The 18108-nt window shown below is 38.8% G+C and overlaps 1 protein-coding gene and 2 pseudogenes across 2 annotated transcripts; 1 reads left to right on the plus strand and 2 right to left on the minus strand.

The window, feature by feature from the left end:
- The window catches only part of LOC149050082 (uncharacterized), an 89740-nt pseudogene that overhangs the window by 1561 nt on the left and 70071 nt on the right, over window positions 1–18108 (minus strand).
- Window positions 8562–11570, minus strand: LOC149050083 (uncharacterized). Its single transcript, XM_089197437.1, has 4 exons — window positions 11559–11570; window positions 10508–10829; window positions 9517–9645; window positions 8562–8883 (listed from the first exon to the last, which is right to left on the minus strand). The coding sequence occupies exons 1-4, from the start codon at window positions 11568–11570 to the stop codon at window positions 8663–8665; spliced, it is 684 nt and encodes a 227-aa protein (XP_089053563.1). The 3' UTR covers window positions 8562–8662.
- On the plus strand, window positions 12016–17829 carry LOC149050084 (patched domain-containing protein 3-like; annotated as a pseudogene). Its single transcript, XR_016183771.1, has 4 exons — window positions 12016–12204; window positions 13263–14486; window positions 14866–16010; window positions 16463–17829. The product of XR_016183771.1 is annotated as a patched domain-containing protein 3-like (transcript).

The following is an 18108-nucleotide window of genomic DNA, read 5'->3' on the forward strand; positions in this document are numbered from 1 at the left end:
GTAAAAACACCCAGTCAATTACAAAACTATTCCAGTGCACACTGTCTCTACAAAAGAAAGTCCAGAAGCAAGAGGGCTTCCACTAGGGAAGGATAACCGATCCTCTCGTCTTACACAGTTCCATGTGCTTTACCACTCTAATTATTCTAGTTGTCATTGTTAGCCGTGATTAGTGCTTCCACGTCTTCTTTCTCGATCGACATGGCGACAGCGTGAAAAAAAGATCAGAAAAAGACCACCGAATTTTTTATAAGCCAGAGGTGGACGGTTGGTTCTAAGACCCAGATAGACGCCACGTGCTATACTCCCCCTTATATACCACTGCATCTTTTACCCAGGCCTTGTCGCATCTCGTGCCAACAAAATATTTATTTCTGCCTTATTCGCAGACTCAAGCGTCAGAAATACCCTTTTGTCGGCTCGAGACCCATCAGAACTTAGGAACCAGGTCATGGGCGTCAAAGGTAGCAATATTGGGGTCATAAGCTCCTTATTCCAAGCGAAGATCACCCTGGCCTCGGAAAAAACCGCGTTTCCGGTCCAAATTTAAGTTTGCGAGTCTTATTCTTACCATGTTCATTTGTAAATTGAGTTGTCTATTTCCTATTTAGTTCCTGTAAGGAGGAGTTTCTTTAGTTACAAGCTAGATTTCCTGCCCAAATTTTTCCTTTGGGTCACTTTTTAAAACAAATTTTCGCTAGCCGAGGAATAACAGCATTTGTTTGTTGTAAGCAGTCAGCAGTGTTAGTCGTTAATATCCATGTGGTTGTATTGTTTACGTAATTTTTTTCAGCTTATGTAGTTATAAATGCTATTTTGTTACAAAGTCTCTAGTGATTTATGGTATTAACAGTTTGCACAATCTATATTCAATGGCTTCTTTTAATAATCACTTACGTCGTTCGGATTGTCAGATTTGTAGATCCTCAGGTGGGGATCTAAGTCCTTGAGGTATGAGTAATTCCCCAGCCTAACTTTTAGCGTAACTGGCAACGAACTTAATGATGTCGACTTTGAGATCTTAGAGCTTGTTATATGAAAGAGCTAGTCGTCAAGAGTGATCTCTTACGATACCGGCAGGCTTGTAATACCTTATCAGTACTTAGTGGCAGCCTCACTGAGACTATGCTTAGGTGTTAAAAACGGTGAAACGAATGAAGTTACCGGTCTGTAACTGAGACAATATACGTGATTTAAACTGGTTCTTTCTCAACTCGTTCCATTGGCGAACCTGCAAATCAGTAATATCCTTCATCGTGTTTTCACACTGGCACGGTAACTTTTGCTTTTTTCTCTCACTATTTTAATCAAAACTTTATATCATCCGATCATCCAATGGTGTCAACGGAATAAAAAAGTAAAATTGGAAATGCCACTGAAACGACCGAACAAATTACAGTAACGGTCTTCATGTTCATAACCTTTTTTAGTTTTTCGTTAAATAGTTGGGACCTGCATAATGCTACGAGAAATATTTGTATGGGCCATCGGTGCTAAACTACTATGCCTTGATCTGCGCGCAGAAACTCCTAAATTCACAAACGACTTGACAATAATTTAAAAGTGTCAAAATTGCATCCATGAAAAGGTATTTCAGCACGCACTTCAGTAACGCTGCAATTATGAAGTGCTAAGGTAAGTTTGAGTTTATAGTGTAACTTGGGCACCAAACTTAAAGTTATCCTGGCACTTTTAAGGATCCGTGTTGTTGTTTTTTTTAAATCACGCCATCTTCTCGGTTGGGCAACTCTTACGTAAGCACTGAAACCGCGCAAATGATGCGACGTAGCTTTATAATAACAGAAAAAGCAATTTTTAACTGTTCAAAAACCTTTCCTGGCTATGAGTTGCAGCTTCGACTATATCGATCTTGAAGTTGGCGTTTTCAAGTGATAACCTAAGGAACTAAATTTATCGTACAATCGTATTCCCAACGGTGAGTGGCGACTTCGCAGCAATAGTTGAAGATAGTATGAAACACTTTTTAAAGTATACTATCTAATAATTGTAAGGATAATAATGACTCTGCTGATGATGATAGTTATCATTATTATTATTATTATTATTATTATTATTATTGTTATCATTATAGGGCGATAGCAGGGAAATTGAAAGGATGGTGAACAGAAAAAATCCGGTAATCACGGTAGTAGTAGGAGCATAAGGTCCAATTTCTTCCAAATTCCATTTTTCTTTTATCAGTTGAAGATCGCGTATAGTATTGGGATCTTTCATAGATTTTCACTACTCGAAGCCGCAATAACTCACGGAAGGTAAAATTGAACTGAGGAAAGTGACGGTGTGGAAGACCTGTCATCAAAGCTAAGAATGTGAACCTGACTGATAATATTAATAATAAAAAAATAATAATAGTAATAAAAACAAGAATAACAATAATAATATAAATGGGCAAGGGGTATGATAAGCATGAGCTTCAGCCTACCACGGGAAGTTGGACGCTCCCACCCACCTTAGTCTGGTGTGGTATTATTAACTTTAAAGTTGACAGCAAGATCATTAGCCACCAAGAGACTGTTAAAAATATTAGCAGATCATTTTGCAACGATAGCAAGCGATATCGGAGATGCCAACTTAAGAAACTCCTCGGAGAGTGACTTACTGAAGTACTCTGGCCAAGCAACTGGAAAAGGGGGGAATGGACGCCCGCCTTTGAGAAAGAAGATCCACAAGATAGTCGGAACTATCGACCAAGAACTGTCCTTCCAGTGGTTAGTAAGGCGTTTGAGCAGCTGCTTAGCGACCAGATTTCAAAGCAATTTGACAGCCGTTTGGACCCCCGAATCACAGTATACCGTAAACACCATAGTTGTAAAACAAAACTTATAAGTCTTAAACTGTTAAAATATTGTCTACCGACTTGAGTAAGGCTTTCGATTCGCTCCGTCCTTCCTTAACGATCAGCAAATCAAAAGCGTATGGATTTCATGACGAACTGCTTTATCTACTTCGATCTTACCTGTGTAATCGATTGAATCGAGTGAAGCTGGGAGCTTTCAGAAGTGAGTGGAGGCAGACAGATAGAAGTTGCCCACAAGGATCGGCCCTAGGCCCATTGTTATGGAATATACGTAAATTATTTCGCATCTCTCCATAAGCGGATGACCATCAAATGTATGTAACAGCGGGGGACCCGAAAATGGCTAACACCAATCTTTTGAGGAATGCCAATAGGGCCTCCGAATGGAAGGCTAGCAATCTGCCAAAAGGAAACCTGAGCAAATATCAAACTATGACTTTAAAGCATAACAGGACAGAAATTAACATTCTTTGCACTTTCAAGGAAACACCGTTCAAAAGGTAGACGTAATGTTGAGGCTTCAAAAACTTATCCCTACCAATGCTAAATTAACTCTTTATAAATCAACCATATTGCCCTATTTAACCCTTACTTAACCTATTGCCACCTGACTTGGCATTTCTGTTGTGCTACTCGGATAAAAGAAAGCTCGAACGGATTCAAGAAAGAGCATTACGCGCAGTTTTTTTAGATGAGCAATCAAGCTACCAGGTATTACTGGACAAGAAGACAGAAGACTGCAAGATATTGCTATCCTTATGTTTAAGGTGAAACACAAACTATGCCCCACCATAATATGCAAGCTATTTCACACGCATTGTTCACCCTGCAACTTAAGGGTGGCGGAGTTCGCCATCCCCAGATTTAGGACCAAGAGATATGGTAAACATTCAGCCTGAGTACGTTCTTAGCTTGTTCCTGAAATTTTGGTTGATCTCAGCCTGAATGTTTTTATCAAAAAAGGTTCCAACAAAATAAACGAGTGTGCTCAACTTTGTTTTCATTACATTTTTGTCTCTCATGAGACAAGACTTGAACATCTAGGTACGTCAACTTCACATGCAAAAATAGACTTTTCCAATCCTGCCTCCCGCCGCTATTTTTCATTCCATCTCGCAATCCCGCGGGGATGAAAATTTCATCCCGATCCCGCCGGGTTAGACCCAAGTTACTCCAGTTCACCGCCACCTTATGGAAAAATTAGAGCCTTTACAATATTGGTAATGTAGACTCGTTATGCAGAAATCCACAGCTGCTTAATGCATATTTAGCCAGCATAAAAACAGTTGTTCCTCGGTGTGTTTGAGTGAGACAAAAACTCCACCCACGGAAGGACCAACAGGAAAAACTATTCTGTTACACAGATCAAATTTTTTCAGCCAACAACAGAAATCATATCTCAAAGATACAACGGACTTCATCAACTTCGTAGAAAAAACAAAGCTTCCAAAAGAGGTGATACTCGTTTCAATGGACGTTACGGTTTTATACACAAATACACGCCCCCAAGTGCTTACTTTAGAGAAAGCATTAGGCTAATTTTGCAGGGAAACCTATCCCAATCCAACGAACAGATTTACTTGCAAACGCACGAAATCGCCATGGGCCGCAAAAAGGCAGGAGCTTTCAGCTTTGCATATCCGAGATAAAGGTGCTCGTTTGCAAACGCGACATCGACGACCAAATTTTCTTTTTTCACACTAACAGATATGTCGCCAACCAGTTCTTTAAACAAGTGAATAAACCCCACCAACAATTAAACTTACATCTGAAATATCTCTTTTAAAAGCTACTTTCTTAAACGCTACTATCTCTAAGACAGTTCAAAGCATACCTGGCTGTCATACCTAACAGAGTACCAGAAAAACTTTATTGACAACCTACTCGCTGAAGTGAAATTTTAAAGGACGCAAACGGGCCCTCCTCCAACACTGAAAACAAACAATCGAATCTTTTCCTTTATAATAACAGAATACTATCCAACAGTTTCAAACCTTAAAAAGATCCTCAATAAGCAAGTGGCATTTACTACACTTAATGATAAAAATTCGAATAAACTAAACCATGCAATTTATGAGGTTATCAGCTCATATTCTGAGTCACCTTACATGGAAATACATGCCCAAGTGTTTCGGAGCTGAAAAAAGGAAACATTCAAACATTCAGGAATCGCTGAAATTTTACAAAACAATTACTCCATTTCTGCTTGTTAGATACGTGATTGTTTATAGCCCACTCGTCGCTACACGCCTCAATAGCTATTTACCATCTTATATTCAAAACGCGCTCATGGAATGATTGTTAATCATGATTAACATTTTATAAATATTTATAACCCTTACTTGAAACATGTTAGTAGCAAGATTGGCAATCGCCATCACACACGCGGGTCATGTTCTGCTATCGATGGAGAAATTTCTCTTGGCGACAGAAATGAACTTGGTAAGTTGTAAATCAATAAGCTAAGCCATGTTTGAAAAGGATGTCTACATCTTAACATCAGAAATATTGCCTTGGTGCAAAACATATATCATACCAGATATTAACTTATTACCTTCAAATTACATCATGATTGTGCATGTGTCGTGTTGGCTAAAATGGTGGTTAAGATTAATCCTCAGTTCATCCTGCATTCTTATTTACTTGATGTTTGGAGGATAATCATTATGTTGGCAGGTCATTCTGTGTTGAAACTCCCTCTGATCCCATATTTTAACCAGTGGAAGGTACAGAAGACAACAGTAGTGGTAAATAATAAATTACCTATACTACAAAGGATTACGATCTAAACAAGTTAAAAATCGAGAAGTAAAATAAGTGCCCCTGAGATTAGGTGGTGAGGCAGTTGATCACCAATATTATTGGGAATGTGTTTAAAGTTTTTGGCGCCTATAAAAATGAAAGACGACTGATCAGTGGACAGTCTGCACTTGGATAGACATAAGCTAGGTTTCTAGTGATTCTATTCCTAATAGTAAAATTATCAGTAAAATTTTTGGTTGAGTCGCTTGGCACCAATCTCTTAATGCAGTTACGAACCATTATGACGTCGTTTAGGGAAAAATTGTCTTTGTTAGATGATTTATCTAACACTTCACGTACAGTTAACAACTTCTTTATTCTGTTCTTCTTGAACAACTTATTGCCTCGGGAACTAAGTCAGATCTTAGTGAGAATGCTGGTCGCCAGCTTATAAAGGTGACACTTACTAACCTGTCAATCTTCAGAAATCGTCATCTTTTCTTTCTTAGTTAGCGAATAAGGCTAATCTACGAGGAACAGTTTCTGCATATGTATGTACCTTCGAGATGTTGACTGTCGTCAAAAGCTCTTGCTACCCTAAATTGAAATATATCTTACCGTCAGATAAAGAAATACGTCACGGTAAGTTTTAATCACTGTACAAACTGAGCAGCTGCTTTCATGTCAAATTCGCGATAGGATAATATGTCAACAGTTTAATACAAACTTTTGTGTAGTTATGTAGATTATTTTCTCCCAGAAAGAACAGATAACAATTATTCTACTTATAAGGTAAGAGCGCCATCGAAAAAGGAAATTATCAACTGCTTACAATATTTTTTAACTGAATGGTTTATGCTACTATATTATTTCCATTCATAATCCCAGAATAAGATATGGACGTATTTTTATTGTTTAACATCTTTCACATTTAGCTGTCCTTAGTGGTACAGCTGTGAACTTTGAGGAAATGTTTCAACTCTCTAAGTGGAATTCTGTGTCTATAGTCATATGTTAATGTGCTCTTCTATGGGGGGAGGGATGTTTTTTCCTGTAAAGGAATAAAGCGATCGTTAGGTTAAAGGTAGCCCCTGTTCATCTTCAGTACAATAGCTACACGGAACAGCCATGAGGGCGCCAGTTTCCGTTGTTGTCGCAGAAATTGTGATGTAGAACGACATGGAACTCTCCCTTTTCACTTGCTGACAAATTATACCACTTTGGCCACGCGACGTTGCCGACCCATTTACCACATTACACAAAGTCGAAATTGACGCATTCCACCAGCACGCCAAGGACGCTTTGGAAAAATAACTGTATCTATGTAAATGGTCAACCTGTATATAAGGGTTACTTTTGGGAAATGGCTGGGCGACCTTTGTATACAGGGTGCCACATATATACGGGTGCTATACTGTGTACTGACAGACATTGAAAAATTATGTAAAAATATTACTCTTTCTTATTTTGTTAATAAAAATTAACAGCGATACAAGAAATAAGAGAAAGGGCCCGCCCCTGAAATGTCTGTGCTGGACTTTTATGGAGGTCGAGTTTATTTAAGTTTTTGCTGAGTTTCATTATAGGAAAGGCGTACAATGACACTCATAATTACCATTAAAGATTATTCATGACGAAAAAAAATATGCTATGGTTTACTGAGATTTCGGAGCGCGAAACTTGATCCCATGTGGGACGCCATTTAATTTCCTCACATTAAAATATAGTTCTCATGTTACTACTTTAGTTATGAGAGGGCAACTTTTGTTTGAAAACGATTATGTCGCGAGCATATGGTGGACACAAGCAATGACATGTAGGATCTGTAGTTGTATTCAGTGAGACCCCTACCCCAGAAGCTACAATTAATAATGAGCCGTGACATAAAGCTTGTCATGATTCGCTCGTGGTAATCCAGTTCGGTGACCGTTATGTACAGGTAAATAATGATGGTGACAATTTGGATTCGGGAATCTAAAGGGTGACCGCGTCCTCTATGCACAAGTGACCCTATACACAGGTCTGCTTCAAAGACTCGCGGTCCAGACCTCGATATATGGATTTGTTTATATGTTGAAAATAATAGACCACATCTCTGATTAAAAAATTATAAAATTTTATTGATAATTAAAGCAATTCAGTCTAAGACTTTCACCATTTTGCAGCGGTAGCTTCAAGGCTTTTGTTCTCAGCTTACCTAATTTTTGCAAAATTTATGTCCTACGTAATCAAAAACACTTTTCAGTAATGGAATATTATTGATTCGACTATGAAAAAATTTGCATGTTAAAGATTTATTAAATGTATTCACACCGGGGCCAATGAACCGCCATTACCTATTAGAAAGGAAACGAGAGCCTCAAGTGAGGCTATGAAACAAACAAAAAAAAGGTCTGTTTGTTGTAACATCCTGATGAAGCTCTTGAGCATGCTTCAAGTTTACAGAATTATTATCAACCAAATTTGGGGCCTCAAAAAGGAAAGTGTATGACATTCTTTTAAAATTCAATCATCCAAAGGTAAATTTACTTGAAGGTTTCGTACGCTGTGAAAGTTAGTTCTAATAACGAGGTATTCATGTTTCTGCAGCAGAATTTTCGTTTTTCCATTTCTTTTCGTCCAAGCATGAGAAACAAGAGCCAATGGGGATGGGGGGGGGGGGGGGGAATAAAAAGGCGATAGAAAGTTTTTCATTTAGGCCTGCACATCACTTTTTGGCTTAGCCAATACTTCTCTCGTTTGGCTTAACGAAGGAGAAAGTTGTTACGCAAGCATCTTGTCAATTAAATCATTCCGTTTTCATAAAGTGGTCTAGTGTTTTTCAACTTTTCCAATAAATAGTATTTCCAAACCTTTTCATCTGTATATCAATATTATCGCAAAGGATGAGGAGTGGTAGTCGAACGAGGATGCGATTAACATGTTAAATCTAAGTTTAAAAACGGTTCTTCATCTATCTGTCAACGTTTTTTGAGCAAAGTTCCTTATTGTAGGCCGGATAAAAAGGTAGAAACTATAATAAAGTTTTAAGTGTCAGTTGACACTGATACTTCAAACTAGCAAATTCCTGCCTGAATACTACTGAATATCACGACTACATTTCTAAATAGTCAATAGCTTGACAGCGAACACAGCTTCTACCATGTCGTAAAACTCTTTTAAGTCGGAATAATCACAAAATTCCAAATTGTACATGCGGCGACTGGTTGCAACCGAAGCAATGTATCCCAAATTTCCACTTTCATAACCTCCAACTCTTCGTTTTCGCCAGGTATACTTCAGGGCACTGGAGACAAATCTTCCCGGCTGCACCATGCGAAGTTCTGAAAAACGTTGATTTTCATGTTAACAGACATTTGGTGCAATCACGAGTTTAACAATAGAAAAAAGGTTGCACGCAGGATTCTGTTATGCATCCATACTGCAGTTTTTCAAATTCCCCTCATACAGCAGTGGTACTCTTTGTGTCAATGTGTGCAGGGCGTCCGAATGAGGGATAAGTGGGACAGTGAAGGTCAAGGATCTCGCTAAAAGCAAATATAACAACCTGACAGGCATCTGACCTCATCTTTAACTTGAAAGTATCGGGTAAACAAATAAAAGACGATTAAACTGAGGGGCTTTAGCTTCAACATGGGCTTTATTGCTATGGTATTCCCTCTCAAGTAATTCTTCTATCATTTCCCTGTGAAATCAGATAACCCAGCATGATCTCCGTTGATAAATTCATTGAGATAAAATACAAAATAAATGCGACACCCTTCCTAAGAGAACCGATTTCCAAATCTTAAACATAACTTCGGAGAGATAAGACCTGTATGAGCGATTCGGTTTCAGAGCTTGATCTTCTTTTGACAAAGAAGCGTATTTTCTATCTCAGAAATTCGTCCCAAGCAAAAATATTCATGAAGGACAAAAAGACTGATAAAGCTGCGCAGACTAAAAAGTATATTTACCTTTCAGATCAATGATCTTTTTAGTTTTTTCATTTTGAATCCCTTCTTCTTCGCCAGGTTTTGATCTCAACTCAAGTCTGTGGGCATCTTCACGGAAAAATAGCATTCCGTAATGCGGCATTTTGTTGCCTAGTATAACAGAAATTTGTTACCCACGAGATTCAAACAGGATACGTTTATCCATGTCTAATATCTTGTTTTGAGGCAGATCTCTGACAGTTTATTTCGTGCATTGTAAAGAAAGAAACAATAGGCAAAATGTCAAGTTTATCCATTAGTCTTGTAAACCTCTTTTTTTATACAATACTTTGCGATTTCAAGTAGTTGAACCAAAAACCATAGAGATGGCAATGGCCGGCCATGAAAAGAAAAAATAGCAAATGCCGCATGGGGCCATACATAACACTAAGAAAACAATGTAAATAGCCTCAGGAGTGGGAGTTTCAAAGCGAGTGACAAACTCATTCTCATTTGAACAGTGACTTTTTAAAGGAGCCATAAAAGCAGTTTAAGTCTAGAATACACCTTTAAAGAGAATGTTTGACGATAAAAATCTGCAATAAAATATTAAAAAGCATAACACGACGTTTCGACGTTTCCAGAACGTCATTATCAAGTAAACTAAAATAATAAAATCGAGTATTTTTTTTTGCTTAAAAAATGTGGCACGAAATGGGATTGTCTAGTTTATGAAATGCTGTACATAAGAACAATAAGGCCCAATTTAAACACCCAGAGCGATTCCATTAGGGCCAAACTCTTTGTTTAACTTTTAACGCTTTGTAATTTATTCACCGCTTCATAATATATATACTCGATTTTATTATTTTAGTTTACTTGATAATGACGTTCTGGAAACGTCGAAACGTCGTGTTATGCTTTATAATATTTTATCGCAGATTTTTATCGTCAAATGTTTTACCAAATCTTTACTTAAAGAGAATGTTATACCATCAAACAACGAGCGGAGGACAGGCTCTCTTCGAATTACCTTTCTTCGAGTGAAGGGACACGTCTACACCGCCGGAAAGTTTCCCCGCGGCACGTCTTTGGTTGAACGTTCTCAGAGGTGTGGGGAATTCTGGAAACAACATGCGGTAGGTGAAGCCCAGGGCTGTTGCTAGGATACCGCCTGTTACTTGTGCTTGAGGTAACTCACTTAAGGAGTAATGGTCACCAGGGCAAACGAGCTCTGTGGTACCTTCATCTACCAACTGATTCCATTCTTCCCCGATGCCCCGTGATGTGGGATTACGGGGGAAAAATCTGCTGTTCTGGCATCTGAGGAATGTGAGAGGACCTCCATAGCGAACCTATTAAACATAAAGCATAAAAAAAAGTGCAGTTAAGTTATTTACAAATAGTTAGTATGTTTCCAATAAATTGATGATGTCTGATTTCTTGATATTCTTCTCGTTCAACCAAGGGCATTGGGAAAAAATTGCTCCTTGAAACATGATTGTATGGATATCGGCATTCAGTAAGAGTGCCTCTTACCTCAGCAGGCTGTCATTCTTGGTGCGTCCTATTGGCAAAGGTTTGATTTTTCAGAAGAGCTTCTCATAGGGTCCTTAAATTGTAGGTGGTAAGACCTTTCGTAAGGCTTCTCTTCTGCAACTCATCAATGATCCAGTCTTGACTGTGCGTGTCTCTGATTTGTTTATATTCGTCAACATTCATCTTTAAGGAGTCTACCGCAAGCTTTTCCAAGTAGCTTTCGAATTGAGGCTGAATAGAGAGAGTGACAAAATCCGTTAATTTTCCTTGGGCAATAAAATATTAGAATAGGGACAGATAAAACCACCTAAAAGTGGTACACCGATTGGAACGGGTGGTTAACAAGTATGTCTGAATAATTCTCTAAAAACCGTGGAGAAAATTTGTCTGTTTTACTTTACTCTTTGGGCTCGTCAAATAAAGTTTTATTGTTCTCTACGAATTTGAAATCCACCCGTATAACTCATGATTCCTTGAAAAAGCATTCCTTACATAGAGTTCACGAACAAAAGGAACCGGAAGAGTCACACTAAACATAAAATCACCTGATGAGGCATAGGTAATACAAAATGTCCACAAATCCTCAATTAGGTACAAAAATCCTAAAATTTATTCATTTCTATATCTAATAAAGTTTTGTTATTCTCTACTAATTTGAAATCCACCCGTACTCAAGGTAAACGTGACTCGAACGATGGTGCGACGTGAAGTTCTTTCCTTCAGGTGTCAGTGATAATAAATTCAGGATGGAATGAAAATTTCGAGAAGGAATAGTTCTGCTATTATTTATTATAAAAAAAGAACCACAAAGCAGCGAGTTTGTTTACGTTGCGATTCAAAAACGTGTAGGCTTTACTCGTGAATATAAGGAAGTTGACACCTTCGATGTTACATCCCGGTTCATTTGTCACCTTTATCTACTTGTTTAATTTGACAAAGTAAATAGTGCGTGTGCGTACGTGATGTTTCAAACTACACAACTTCCTGTTTTGCTGTTACTAATAAAAAAATGTTCCAGAGAAAGCTTTTATTTGAGAAGGAAATAGGAATGTCCCGATGAACGCGATGTGCGCGAACAAAATATTCGGATGTACAGAAAAACCAAAAAAGGATGACACAAAGCGAAGAAAATAATTTAAGCAAAGGATTCGATGAGAGGGCGAACGTCGAAGAAGACTTCGATGATTTTAGGTATTTGTTCGGTAAAATTCTGGTAGTCAGATGATTCAGAGTTCGATAGGGAACTGACCGAATAGTAATTCTTAACTTCGCTCATGGTAATGGATGAAAGTACATGCAAACTATAGAAGTAGCAAGTTGTAATAGTAAGGCATTGAATGAAGATATACTATACTTTATGTCAAGCACAGTTTGTCCAGCTCTTCGGTTATGATTCAGATGTCAAGGAGTTTTAACGATACTTGAATCCTTTCATATATAGGCGCTTTGATTACTATTAAACTGTTGAGGTGCATTGAAGTAAAGTCAATGAGAAACTAATAAACTTAGAAATCTGTTCAATCGAAGTAGACATACACCACGAGATGCATCTTCTATTCACGAAGATGTTAAAAGCCGTTATTTAAGCGTTCGGAAACAATTCTCGTCTTTTCGGTCAAGGTTTACGTAATAAATAAATTATGATGTTTATAACAACACCTAGACAACACCACAGTTTCTTTAGATACTTGTCCCTTTTAAGGTTTTGCCTCTCATTCTGGGTCGTACAGCGAACTGGGGGTACTTCTGCGACAATAACTTTGAGGCAAAGCATCAAATTGTACATCGATTGATGATTGCTGTCAACCGCTGAACAGACCTAAAGGGTGGCTGGCTCATGGCTATGCCATAAATAAGATTTACACGTGTCGTAAAAACTATGTAGCAAGCTGTGTGCATTATATGCTATTTATGTTTCCATTTCTTTCTCTGGCAATTTCAAAGTATTCCTTGCATTTATTCTTTTTCTTTGTAATCCTTTGTCATCTGTAATACAGTGGTATTGTTTAATGCCAGAAAAAGAAAATTAAAAAATAGCAAAAAACACAATGAAAGAGCCGTTGGCTAGATCATGTCTTGCCATGTTTGATGCACCCTGCACAATCAGACCTACTGAAAATCTTCAGGTCGAGGGGAAGAGCGTTTGAGGAAATGTTTCAAATATTTTGGGACTGGTAGACAACTCTCCTCCACTAAATGCTTCAAAAACCCATATCAAAATTCACTTTTCGATGTGTGTTTATTTGTAGACCCTGCTATCCACGCCGGTTTCTTCCATGTCATCTGTGGTCCTCACTCTGCAAATGGTACTTGCGTTTTTTGGAACGCTTCTTTGGCTGGTATAGTACAGGGATCGCCAAACATCCGCTGATAACAATCCAGTTCTGTCTCATACTTGTCAGTGTCTGTTCTGTGGGCTTTGTTTGGTTCAATTCAGAAAACAGAACTGTAAAATTGTTCATCCCTCAAAACAGCAAGGCAATAGATGACTTGAAGACTGCCGAGAAATACTTTCGAGTCGACTTTCGGGAGGAAATCATCCTACTGGTGGCCTCTCCCAGTAATCCTAATCCTCTTTCCCCGATGTGTTTGAAACAGGCCTTCAGAGCTCACAATGCAGTCATGGAGCTGGAATCGTTTTCAGACCTCTGTGTCACGCTGTCGGGAAACAAATCCAGGTCAACAAACGGATGTGCGATGATTAATCCACTAGAATTTTTGCAGTTCAATGAAAGCAACTTGAACGGAAAGGACTTGCACGATGTCCAACGGGAACTGACCAAATCCTAGAACGACACAAGTTTACTCATGCGTAATGGACGCCCATTCTGGTTGAATTTCAACCGAATGTTTGGCAAGGCTACTCCAAAACATGGAAGCATAACCGACGCCAAAGCTTTGCAAATGATTTATCTCCTTCGTGATCCGAGGGACGATGATGAGAGTGACAAGATTCTCAACTGGGAGAAGGCCTTCATTAACAAACTAGGCTCGTTAGTGGACAAACTTTCGTGCTTCGATGTCCATTATTCAAGTGAAAGGAGCCTGGATGATGCTATAAGTGCAAGTACCGGGTCTGATGTTAAACTGGTGTCAATCACATTCACCTGCATGATCTCTTTTGCTTGCTTCATGCTGGGCAAGTACCTTAATCCGTTGACTGGTCATGCTTTACTTGCTAATGGAGGGGTCTTCGCAGTTGCCCTTGGGATTTTGTCTGGGCTCGGCCTTGGTATGTGGCTCCGTGTACCTTTTGTTAGTTTGGTGGGTGTGCTACCTTTCTTGGTTCTTGGAATCGGCATCGATGACATGTTCATCATGGTCGACGAGCTTGATCGGCAGCCACGTGACCTGTCGACGACCGGAAAGATCAAAGCGGTTATGAAGCATTCTGGTGCAACAGTTACTATGACAACTATGACTGATTTGGTTGCGTTTGCGGTCAGCACGTCTACCTCATTTCCCGCCATCAGGTAAGATACTTCAATTGATAGCCAGTGCTTCTCCATCTTGGGAAGATGAAGACAATAACATCAGGTTTTAAGCAATGGCGTAATTGTTTAAAGGATCCGGATTTATCAAGTGACCTCTATTAATTTCTTTTAAAACCTCAACTGCAAACTATTGAAGTGAGATGTCGAGCTGTGACAGGAGCCAGTGAATTGATTTTCTGATAAAAATGGTTACAGTTTCTTGGGATATCTTTTTTTCCCTTGTATGATTGAGCTGTAAGCATAAATGGTGGCGTGAAATATCACTTAATTGGCTTCCAAGTTCTAAAATTTCGTCAAATGTTGTAAAGTATTTTAGTGAAATCGTCTATGTTAAAACTTAGTCACTTTCTTTTCTCAGGTATTTCTGTGTTTATGCTGCCTTGACAGTGACGCTCTCCTTCCTGATGGTTGTCACATTCTTTGTGGCCCTAATGACATACGACGTAAGACGAATTAAATCTGGCCGCCGAGATTTCCTCCCATTCTGCCTAGCACCACGGCCAAAAGAGGGCAAACCAGCATGGGATGAGCCTCTCCCCCAAACTTCAAATAAAGTTATGAAATACTGGGGCACATTATTGACCCTTCCAGTTACAAAAGTTCTGGTTATACTCTTCTCTCTGTCACTGCTTGGTGCTGGGATATACGGAGTTACTCAGGTGGATGAGTCATTTGATAGACGTGTATTGGCCAGAGATGATTCCTACTTGAGGCAGTTTTTGACAGCTCAAGAAAAGTACTTTGAGTTGTCCATTGGAGTGAGTATCGTGCAGACTGGTGAGGTTGATTACCAATTGAGGTCCACGTAGAGCGACATTAAAGAATTAACGAAAATATTCATGGAAAATGAATATTACAAGAACCAATCGCTATCCTGGATGGATGCATTTGCCCAGTATGCTAAGAAGTCGAAGAGAAACATTACTGGCCCAAGTTTTCTACGAGAATTGAAAACATTCCTCCGTATTCCCGAGTTCTCGTATTTCACACAGGACGTGAAGTTATCCGAGGATGAGACCAAAATAGAAGCTTCTCGCGTAATAGGCTATATGAAGGATTCGGGTAGCTCCACCTTCCAGAAAAACGCTATGCTCACACTCCGTGAAGACGTAACAAAAAAATCCAAACTGAATGCCTTTCCAATCACTCGATCCTTCATATTCTTTGAACAATACGCAATTACGTCACGCGAGACCCTAAGAAACCTGATAATCGCAGGCTTAACGGTGGTAATTGTCACAAGCCCCTTTTTGATGGATCTTACTTTGACGTTAGTGGTGGTGCTTAACTTCGCAGCGCTGGTTTGCGAGTTATTTGGTTTGATGGTAATCTGGGATGTGTCTCTGAACTCTGTTTCCATGATCAACCTGGTAATGGCCATCGGATTTTCAGTTGATTACAGTGCTCACATTGCCCATGCTTACATTACGTCAAGCAAAGTCACAGCCGATGAGCGAGTTGTGGATGCTCTGAGCACGTTGGGTGCAAGTGTTTTCATGGGAGGTACGTCAGAAGCTAAATTAATTGTTGTAAAACATGGCCGAGAAAACTAAGCATTTTTCTGGAGTGTATAACAAGTTTAAAAGTCTGTGGCCCTGTTTCAGTGGGAGGTATGAGCAGAAAATTTGGATCTATTGAGTTGATAATGAAAATTGGCCACCATAAATAAATTATGGAGCTGATGTTTTGAGCCAATCTTCTCCAACGAAGGGCTGACGCTCAAAAATCACCCCTGTAACCCCTTTTACACTGTCTAATGGTCTTTATCAACTCAGATCATGAAATCAAAATTTCTCGGATGTACCGCAGTTGATTAAAAAACCCATCGTTAGTTTTATTCAAGGAACCACTTAAAGTGAGATTAATTTCTGCTTTAAGTAACTTCCATTACTCAAGGTTTGTAGTGCTATGCCCGTCGCAACATCCGCTGATCTTTTCTTCTTGATATGTTTTAGGAGTCAGTACTTTCCTTGGTATGGTTGTACTTGCGTTTGCTGCATCCGAGATATTCCGCATTTTCTTTAGAATGTTCTTTGGCATCGTCATGCTCGGGCTTCTTCGTGGCTTGTGCATCATGCCTGTTTATCTGTCTTTGCTGTGCTGGAGACCCGCTCTTATAAGACGTCCCTCAGTAACTGACACAAGTGAAAAACTTGGAAGCACAGACATGACAGCCAATATTACCAACACCGATGGTTTCTTGGAAGTGGTGAAATCTTCCGGGGATACATCATTTCAGTCGCCACAAAACTCAAACTCAAAAAAAGAAGCCGATATTTCACTCAATGAAAAACCAGCCAACCAGCAGATACAGACAAATGAAGCTGAGAAAGGAATTCAAAACATGGGGATTGATGACGATGACGATGACGATGACGATGGCGATGCTGAGACGGTGGAGGTAGAAGGCGACGTTAAAAATGCAGCTAGACTGGAATTTGAACTAGCGCTTTAACGAAATACCCAGATTGCAAGTTTAGTCAGCTCAAAAAGAAAATAATAGCACATTTTCAGAGATTAATAGTTTCATTCTGTAAGCCAAGCTTTTTGTGTCTTGCATTAGAAAGTCTTTAAAATTGGAGAAACCATTCTGGGTCAGCCTAACTGACATCAAGAAAATGAAACCTGTTGAGAACTTACGACCGTCCAAATATTGTAAAGGAGGCTATGCACCCAAAACTTTTTCCATCCAAAGAATAGTGCACTTGTGGATTTGGTCTCCATATTTCACATATATGCATATTTTGGTTATGACTGTAGATGTGTCTTGTAAACAGACTAAAGAACTAATTTATTGCTTGAAATAACATAATAAACTTTTAGATGAGTGTCATTAATTAGTTTGGAGTGTAAGTTAAAGCAAAAAATATCTTGTCATTAAAAAACAAGTGGGCTTTTCACAGTAATCCTTGGATGTTTTCATTAAGTTAGCAATAGCAGGCCCTTTCGATCTAAACCTAGTAAATTCATTTCTAGTTTCAAAGAAATTTTAAAAAAAACTACATAGGTTCACTCACAAAGGAAAGAAACTGTGTGCTAAAAAGACTTCAGTACACAGCTGTTTGTATTAAGAGATTGTTGCAGTGCAAAGTGAAAAGTGCCAGGCATTAATTAGCCAGTTGAAAGAACGTTATTCTTTATCAAGAATGCCCCTTCCACCCCAAACATATATTGCTTATAATTAATACTTTTCTTGATAGAGATTTAAGATTATTTTGTATCAAAAAATGTACATATTTACATGTAATGCTATGAAACAGCCTTAAGATACATTTTACAGGTGTACTGATTAATAAACAACAATGATTAGTCTCTTGATAAACATCAGCTGGCATTGCTGGGTTTAAGTAATACTACAATCTAAACCCTTGGCCAAATACATCCTTAGAAAAGCATGGAAAAAGCACATTTACAAATAAAATTCCTTAGTTTAAGGTTAGCCAAAGCTGACCTTGAGATTTTCCTCAACTGTCTAAATCAATACAGTGGGTTTTTCTAGCTTAGAAATTGAGACACAGGGAGGCCTACTCTGAGACATTATGTCATTAATTTTTGGGTAACTTTAGGCAACTTAAGAAAAATCGACAGTGATTTTATTCGA

Source organism: Pocillopora damicornis, chromosome 2, assembly GCF_964200805.1.
Source record: "Pocillopora damicornis chromosome 2, jaPocDami1.2, whole genome shotgun sequence".
Classification (NCBI taxonomy): domain Eukaryota; kingdom Metazoa; phylum Cnidaria; class Anthozoa; order Scleractinia; family Pocilloporidae; genus Pocillopora; species Pocillopora damicornis.